The sequence below is a fragment of the Rhinopithecus bieti genome, unplaced genomic scaffold (assembly GCF_001698545.2).
Source record: "Rhinopithecus bieti isolate Rb0 unplaced genomic scaffold, ASM169854v2 scaffold_12086, whole genome shotgun sequence".
Classification (NCBI taxonomy): Eukaryota; Metazoa; Chordata; class Mammalia; order Primates; family Cercopithecidae; genus Rhinopithecus; species Rhinopithecus bieti.
Window position 1 is genome coordinate 2,815,072 of NW_016807466.1, and position 9,290 is coordinate 2,824,361.

The 9,290-nt window shown below is 44.5% G+C and overlaps 1 protein-coding gene across 1 annotated transcript in view; it reads left to right on the forward strand.

Moving 5' to 3' along the window:
• The window catches only part of KCNK13 (potassium two pore domain channel subfamily K member 13), a 130,379-nt gene extending 122,328 nt beyond the window's left edge, over positions 1 to 8,051 (forward strand). Inside the window, exon 2 of the mRNA XM_017882287.1 lies at positions 6,579 to 8,051. Coding sequence (XP_017737776.1) covers positions 6,579 to 7,471 — 893 coding nt within the window. The 3' untranslated portion in view covers positions 7,472 to 8,051. The remainder of the gene's footprint in view (positions 1 to 6,578) is intronic.
• The last annotated feature ends 1,239 nt before the right edge of the window (positions 8,052 to 9,290 follow it).

Here is a 9,290-nt window from a genome sequence, read left to right on the forward strand (position 1 = left end):
AAAAAAAAAAAAAAAAAAAAAAAGCAAAAAGCAGTAATGAAAGAGGCTGGTCTGAAGGTAGTGAGTTATTTCAATTGATTGTTCACAGTTACAGATAGCACTTTTGTTCTACTCCTTCCCCATTCTCACTACTGCACTTGGCTAGTTTTTAAAAAAAGTAATGAAAGATAAAACATTAGAAAATAATTAAATCACTTGTGTTGTCATCACCTTGAAATAATCTGATTGATAATTTTGTGTATTTTTCTCTTTTCTTTCCCCTTTTCCATGTATGTCCGTGGCAGACCTTGTCACTTCTGGGGTCTGTCTCTTCCCCCAAGGGAATCTGATGAATCCTGAGCAGAGGAATCCTTCGTCTTATAGATAATTGGTTTTCTGAGTGGGCTTGTAACTTGGTCTGGTCAGTGGTATATAATGGCAATTTTGCCAGAGGATTTCTGGAAAGGATACACAAAGTAGGAAACCATTTTTCTGACTCTGGACACTGGTGTGTGAGTGAGCGGTTCCTGTAGCTGTTGGTGTGAAGGGAGCCAGCTGACATGGTGGTGGGACCAGAGCTGGGAAGAAGTCAGTCTTGATTCATGCATCATATTCTAAAGCCACTGTATTAACCATCCCTGGAGCTGCCCTCTCTCTCAATTTCATGTTCTAGGAGCTAGCCCCTGTATATTTAAGCCACCTTTATTTATGATTTGCTGTTCCTGGCAGCCAAAAGCATTTTAATTGCTGCAGTATATAGCTACATAAATATATTTTACAAAGTTTATTCCTTCATCCAACAAATATTTAATGAGGATGCCCCATATGTCAGGCGTGACTCATGCTGCAGACACACAAAGTTGCTCTGCTTTTTTCCACTTAACATTTTCACCAGTCATTGAGAACTGGTTAGATATACAATTTTAATGGCTAGTTTATTTAGTCATTTCCCCATTATCTGATATTTAGGTTGCTGAGGATTTTCATTATTAAAAGTAAAGACATGGTGAACATCCATGTGCATAATTGGTCACATTAGTCGTAATTTGGGAGATATATTCCTAAAAGCAAAACAAAAACAAAGCAGAATAAAAAGGATACCCTGATGTGATTATTATGCATTATATGACTGTCTCAGAATATCTCATGATACGCCTACTCTGTACCCATAAAATGAAAATAAAAAATATATAAATAAAACAGAAAAAAAATGTCTGACACATATTCCCAAATTGCTTTCCAGACAGTTTATACCAATTTTTACGTCCTTGTGTAGCATTTGAGAGTTGCCTCTGCATATAAGAACACTCTTGAAATACAAAATGCTTTTTTCTACCCTCAAGTATTTCCAGAAAAAAAAAAAATCTGATTAAAGTCTACAGGACACAAGAAATCAAGGGCATACCAAATGAGAGGGGAGATTGTTAATGAATGAAAGAGGCTGAAGAGCTATGCTAAATGTGGGTGCAGCCTGTTGGATGCTGATTCATACAAATCATCCGTAAAAAGATAATTTTGAGAAATGTGAATATGGACTGGGTATTATTTGATATTAAGGAATTAGTATTAATATTATTAGGTGTGGTAATGGCACAGTGGTTATGTTGGAAAAATAAAGCCCTTGGCAGTTAAAGATGTGTCTTTGTTCATCAAAGAAATGGTATGTTATCTGGGATTAACTTTACAATACACCAGCAAATAAAGGGGATGGGGTGGGGTGGGATGGGAGAAGCATGGTTTTGACAGAATGTTGATAATTTGGAAAATAGGAGTTTATTACACTTTTTGCTCTACTTTTGTGCCTGTTTGAAAAATATCATAATAAAAGCTTTTACTTTTTTTTTTTTTACCTTAATTGATTTTTGAAAAAAAAATATGTAGTTGACAGCATATACATAAAAGGCTGGGAGACTATGGGCCCGCTCTTCATGGGCTCAGTGAAGTGTTCTGTGGGGGTTGACTGGGACCTTGGCAGTCCTGGCAGCTTTGTTCCTAGCCCCAAGGACAGCAGAGAGCCTGGGATCGGTCCCAGAATCTGCCCTAGAAATTACAAGCACATTAACAGAGGTCTGAAATGATTTAAAGGAACTAGACCAAATCAGCTGTGAGTTTCATTGGCCTCCAAGCCAACCTCATGAGCCATTGTTTCTCTACCCGCTCATCTGCTCCCAGACTCAGGGGCTGAACACCAATCAGATGACTTCAGGCTCGAAGCACAGGGAATATATTAGGTATTGAAAAGTACCACCTGTGACTGTCAGTTTCATTTGTATGCCTACAAAATATGGGGAGACTGAAATGCATGGGGCATAACAGGTTTTTAAACTGATGTAATTATATCATTTGTTGGAAGAGACATATATACATTCAGAAATATATGTTTTATATGTTTTAGTACATAAAAATTTTAAGGTTTTAGCTTCTGATGCCAGCCAAACGCCCCCTGATTTTGGTACCAGGTTTGGCAGCCACTGCAGTCTGGGTGTCTGTATAAAGCATTGAACTATGGACACTTGGCTAATTTCCTTTCCTCCATTCTGCTCGTGGCTTGTACCCTTGACAGTGATGACAGTGAGCTACACTCAGCCTAGTCAGGTGGAGAAAAGCACAGGCCTGGGAGACAAGCTGATCTAGGTTCTGATTCTGGTTTTATGACTTTAGGCAAACCACTCAGCTTCTGTAGTTGTTTTCTCATTTGTCAAATGCAACTAGTAGACTAATAATGCCCAGCTCACCAGTGTGGGTGTGAGGAGTTGCTGACAAGCACACAGCCTGGCAGAGGGAAGGCCTTTGATAATAATCCCTGAGCCCTTTTCCTCTACCAGAAAAGGACCCTGAGGGTTATTATTCACCATCTGAGCCATCTTCAACTCTCAGCATTATGGGGCTCAAAAAAGGGGAGGCTTTCTATGGAAAAGCCTACGTTATTAGCTTAATTCCACACTTTTTAGCACTGAGAGTAGTAAAACCACTTCTCACATCTCCAACTGCAGACATGAGGAAGCTGTCTCCCTTTGCTTCCGTCAATACCACCTTTTGTACAGTTTTCTGTTACTTTTGCTGATTGGAGAGATGGCAGTCATCTATCAAACAGTAAATAACCAAAAGTCATGATTATCCCTCCTTTAACAAAATTGAGTATGTTAAAACCAAATAAATAAGAGAATCTAGAAATGTTAAATCTCTGGAACATGTCACTAGAAACCTCATTCACTGGAAAAATCAGCTCATCAAGTGTGTCTGCTGGCATCAGCACTTCACTGTCTCTGCCTATGTCACTCATCCCAAAGCAAGGCTGCATGTGGGACCCTGAAGCCCAGATAACTGCATGGTGCTTCTGTGTTGGCCCTTGACTCAGAGCAGCTTAATTTTTTTTTTTTTTTTTTAATTTTTTCAGACAGGGTCTCACTCAGTCACCAGGCTGGAGCGCAGTGGCACAATCTCGGCTCACTGCAACCTCCACTTCCCAGGTTCAAGCGATTCTCCTGCCACAGCCTCCTGAGTAGCTGGGACTACAGGCACGTGCCACCACGCCCAGCTAATTTTTGTATTTTTAGTAGAGACAGGGTTTCGCCACGTCGGCCAGGATGGTCTCGATCTCCTGACCTCATGATCCGCCCACCTCGGCCTCCCAAAGTCCTGGGATTACAGGCGTGAGCCACCGTGCCCAGCCCACGGTGGGCACAGTAGTTAGTTTGTCTCAGCCTTGGATGCTGGGATCAAGGACTTTGTCTGTGTCATCTTCTTTGGCTGTCTTAGTCCACATGGGCTGCTGTAACAAAATACCAAAGAATGGGAGGTTTATCAACAATAGAGGTTTATTTTTCATGATTCTGGAGACTGGAAAGTCCAAGATCAAGGCATAAGCAGGTTGAGTATCTTGCGAGAGCCCTGCTTCCTCATACGTAGCACCTTCTTGTGTCCCCCGATGGAGGAAGGAATGAATGAATCACCTCTTTATAAGAGCACTAATCCCATTCATGAGAGCACCACACTTACGACATACTCACCTCTCCCAAAGACTCCACCTCCTAATACCACCACCTTATGGGTGATGGATCTCATCATATGAATTTGGGGGACACATAAACACTCAAACCATGGCAGAGGCCCAGACATGTAATGCAGGGCCTTGAACTTAACAGGTGCTCCGTAAATTATTGCTATCACTGTGGCTGGAAGCAAATCCATAGCAACTCCTGTTGCTCAGCTTTCTGAGAGTAGAATGACTAAATCACCTCTGAAACAGGCGAGGACTACCTGAGAATGTTCTCTTCTAATTGTCTGAAAGGACCCTCCCCCAGCCCACACACCTCTCTTCGTGTTTCTGAACCTTCCCTATTTTCATGGACTTCATCCATGAAGTTTCTAGAATAAATGGCCCCAGATAAATGTTTCCCCCTTTTTCTGCATGTTTACTGCATTCAGATCCCTGTGTTTAGTAACTATAGCAGCAGTACTCTCTGGTCTTGCAGCTTTGGGGTCTACATTGAACCTCCACTGCCAAGAATTGCTGAGGGACTTTGATTTTGAAGAGTTCCCAGAGAAGAGATGATGGTCTGATTTTCTCTCTACCATGAAGGGCCCTAAGTAATTCTCAATGGAACTATTCCCTGTCCGTCCATCCTCCCTTCCCAAATCATCCTGGCAATTCCATTCCATCCCATCTAGCTCAAAAGCTACACTCGGTATCTTCCTCTAGTTTCCTGGTTACATGCTGTTAATTTCTTACCCAAATGCGAATCCTTGTGTGCTGAGAAAGGAAAATTGTATTTAGTTCTAAATGGTAATACATAAAGTGGCCCCTTGGCTTGACTTGAGCAGACCAGCAGGTCATAACCCCAAAAGCACACACATTTCAAGGTCTGGTCTGAATACTTCCAGGATGCACTGGGAGGCAGCCATTGACTGAGCTGTAGCAACAAGGAACTGTATCAGCTTGGTGACAAGTAGGGTATTATCAGGAGGGAGGATCATGAGAGAGCTCTTGTGATCCAAATGATGGGACCCAAGTCAGAAATTTGAACTTGAAAATAAGGAAAAACTGGACTGGATATGGTGGCTTATGGCCGTAATCCCAGTGCTTTGGGAGGCTGAGGAGGGTGGATCACTTAAGACCAGGAGTTCAAGGCCAGTCCGGGAAATAAGACAAGACCCTCCTCTCTATAAAAATTTAAAAATTAGCCAGGCATGGTGTGCACAGCTGCAGTCCCAGCTACTTGGGAGGCTGAGACGGGAGGATCACCTGAACCTGGTAGTTTGAGGCTGCATTGAGGTGTGATCACACCACAGCACTCCAGCCTGTGGGACAGAGCAAGATCCAATCTCTTTAAAAAAAGAGAGAGAGAGAGAGGTTTGATGGTTTGATTTTAATAAGAAACTGACTCAGGGAGGCATGCTCAGTATTCTTTTTATTTTTTAATGGTGTTTGTAGTCAGAGTAACTCTGATGCCAACCCCCACAACCATCAGCCTTCTCATGTTCACTGAATCATTTGCTTGGAAGGAACCCTCATTCTTCTGATGAGAGTGGGCTGACCCTCATTGCCCCTTCATGAGAAATCCTGAGTGGATCACCGCTTTCTTTTCTATTTCTGTTTTTCTTAGTAACATTCATTGTTCTACAATATGCATTCTTAGCAGTATGCCTGTGTGCACAGGTAAAAGGTCAGGAGGGTGGAAATTGTGAACAGTTAGAGGCAAAGGCAAAACAGACATTTTATAGATTATAAAAGTATAACATCCAGTACTTCCGTTGTCATGCCAAAAGCATGAAGTGTGTGTTTGAAGAATTTGGTTTAAAAGATGGGTAGATCTTGAGCAAATTTCTCATTTCTATGTATGCTAGAAATGCCCATAATCCCAGTGTTTTGGGAGGCTGCTGTTTCTCTGCCTGAAACATCCCCACTTCCCCATCCCACCACCACACACATACACCCTTCTTGCCTGCCTAACTCCTCTTTAGCTTTCAGGTCTCCCTGCTTCATCTTTCCTAAAACCCACTTCTTAGATGGGTTCCCCTCTTAGGAGCTCCCATAGAACCCTGTACTCCGTCTAGCACCACACTTACCATACAATATCACAATCATCTTACTGGACTAGGGCTCCATGAGGGCAGGGACCAGACCTGTCTTTTCCACAGTTCTATCCCCAGGTCAATAAGTGTTTGTAGAATAAATGAATTCTGATGAGTCTGTATAAGCCTTTTCTTTGTATGAGCCTTTGCTTCTCTCTCTAAACATGGTTGTTCAGGTTGTGGACTGTACAAGGACATCTAGCAGAGAAGGGAAGGGAGGCTGAAATCCAGCCCACATTCTCATCACCAAGCCATTTTTTGCTAGCTGTGTCCACCACGAGGATGAGGTGCTATTCTCCTGATTTGCACAATAGCACCACACCAGCTTTCAGCAGCCTAGCTCTGAACAACACTTAGTATGTTCAAAAGCAGGTGAGAATTCTCTTGCTCATCCTAAAAGACTAGGGCTGAGTAATTTTATGAAACTCTCTCTTTAAGTCCTTTGCCAGCCATCAAAGCCAAGACCCAAACCCCATTCACAGCAAAGATTTCTCTTACTCTTCTCTCATTTTTCTCTCCTACAGGGTTTGGGATGACAACTCCGGCAACAGTAGGTGGAAAAATCTTTCTTATCTTTTACGGCCTTGTTGGGTGTTCCAGCACCATCTTGTTCTTTAACCTCTTCCTGGAGCGCCTGATCACCGTCATTGCCTACATCATGAAGTCGTGCCACCAGCGGCAGCTCCGGAGACGAGGGGCCCTGCCCCAGGAGAGCCTGAAGGATGCGGGGCAGTGCGAGGTGGACAGCCTGGCCGGCTGGAAGCCCTCCGTGTACTATGTCATGCTGATCCTATGCATGGCCTCCGTCCTCATCTCCTGCTGCGCCTCGGCCATGTACACCCCCATTGAAGGCTGGAGCTACTTTGACTCACTCTACTTCTGTTTCGTGGCTTTCAGCACCATCGGCTTTGGGGACCTGGTCAGCAGCCAGAATGCCCACTATGAGAGCCAAAGCCTCTATCGCTTTGCCAACTTCGTCTTCATCCTCATGGGTGTCTGCTGCATCTACTCCTTGTTCAATGTCATCTCTATCCTCATCAAACAGTCCTTGAACTGGATCCTGAGGAAAATGGACAGCGGGTGCTGCCCGCAATGCCAGAGAGGACTCTTGCGATCACGCAGGAATGTGGTGATGCCAGGCAGCATCCGGAACCGCTGCAACATCTCCATAGAGACAGACGGGGTAGCAGACAGTGACACAGATGGGCGCCGGCTCTCGGGAGAGATGATCTCCATGAAGGACTTGCTGGCAGCCAACAAGGCCTCACTGGCCATCCTGCAGAAGCAACTGTCTGAGATGGCCAATGGCTGCCCCCACCAGACCAGCACGCTGGCCCGGGACAATGAATTCTCAGGGGGCGTGGGCGCCTTTGCAATCATGAACAACAGGTTAGCAGAGACCAGCGGGGACAGATAGAAGCCAGGAGTGGATGCTGGGCAGAGGCCAGAGTAGAATGGAGGATGACTGCTGCCCAGGGGACGAGCTCAGCCCCACGCCTTGGCTCTGTTCCTTCTGGGAGCTGTTCCTGGGAGCTTCTGCAAGTCCATCTTTAGAAATCTGATCTGGGTTCTAACCAACAGCCACCTTCCAGGGATGGGGGGCCTGAAGCCTCAGTGCTTGTCTCCTGATCCTTATTCTTTAAGTCTAAATTCAGTCTTTTCAAAATAAATCACAAAAGCAGCATTAGACATTGCCTTGTTCCTTTAATCTTGTTTCAGAGCTTTAGCTGCCTGGGGAGATAGATTTTACTTAAGCCTTGATTTCCTGAGGCGCTCTCTGTTCCTTATTTGGGAACAAAAATTGTGACAACTCATCTTTCCCTAGAACTCTGAATGAATGAATTTGTAAAAGGGGGGAGAATGTTTGGGGATGTGTCTGGGCTTTCTTTTTGCCAGGCTTCCTTCAGAGCAGACCTGCCAGTGATGTCTGCATAGGGAAAATGTCGGCTGTACTTTTTTTTTTTTGGAGACAGAGTCTCGCTCTGTCGCCCAGGCTGGAGTGCAGTGGCCGGATCTCAGCTCACTGCAAGCTCCACCTCCCAGGTTCACGCCATTCTCCTGCCTCAGCCTCCCGAGTAGCTGGGACTACAGGTGCCCGCCACCACATCCGGCCAGTTTTTTGTATTTTTAGTAGAGAGTGTTTCACCGTGTTAGCCAGGATGGTCTCGATCTCCTGACCTCGTGAGCCGCCAGCCTCAGCCTCCCAAAGTGCTGGGATTAACAGGCTTGAGCCACCGCGCCCGGCCTGTTGTACTCTTTATACTTGTTTCTGTTTTTTGCTGTCCCTTTCTTTTTATTTTTAAGGCCTTAATGTCTGGCTGTGGCATCTGTGAGACCTCAATGTAATAAGAAAATTAAATTCAGCTTTGGGCCTTTAAACTGCAGCAAGATGGTGGTGTAGGGGCGTGGGAGGGGGAGAGACTCACTTTTGTAACTAGAGAACATAGCTTAACATATTCCCTTTGAATGGTCATATAGACCATTTCATTTTTACCAGGGCTTGGGGGCCCAATGCAAAGATGACTATTTATTAAAATGGAAAATGTAATAAATCCTCATTTCATTAACTAAGATTCCATGAGTGCTCATTGTGGTCAGTGGAGGACAAGCACCTAATTAAACAGGCATTTATTGGAATCACTGAAAAAGGAAATGGGAAATTGACCTTCACGGATGTGAGCGTCATTTTGGTGTCTTGACTGGAGAAACATTCTAGGCCAGATAATGAAATCTGGCTTTTTTTGGTTTGATGCATTTCCTTTGTGCCTTCTGAGACTGTAACGAGTCTAGTTTTATAACCTCCATCATCCACACTAGGAACAAAGGCTGTCGACCTTCATATACACAGGAGAATGCATTTGGGGTGATGACAGCAGCGTTCAAAAATGATTGCTGTTGTTTTTCTAAGGTAGGAGTGGTGCACACACAGCGCTTTCAGAAATGATGAGGAAAGGCCGGGTGCGGTGGCTCACACCTTTAATCCCAATACTTTGGGAGGCCGAGGCAGGCGGATCACCTGAGGTCAGGAGTTCGAGACCAGCCTGGCCAACATGGTGAAACCCCGTCTCTACTAAAAATACAGAAATTAGCCAGGTATGGTGGTGCACACCTGCAATCCCAGCTACTTGGGAGTCTGAGGCAAGAGAATCACTTGAATCTGGAAGGTGGAGGCTGCAGTGAGCCAAGATCATGCCATTGCATTCTAGTCTGGGCAACAGAGCAAGACTCTGTCTCAA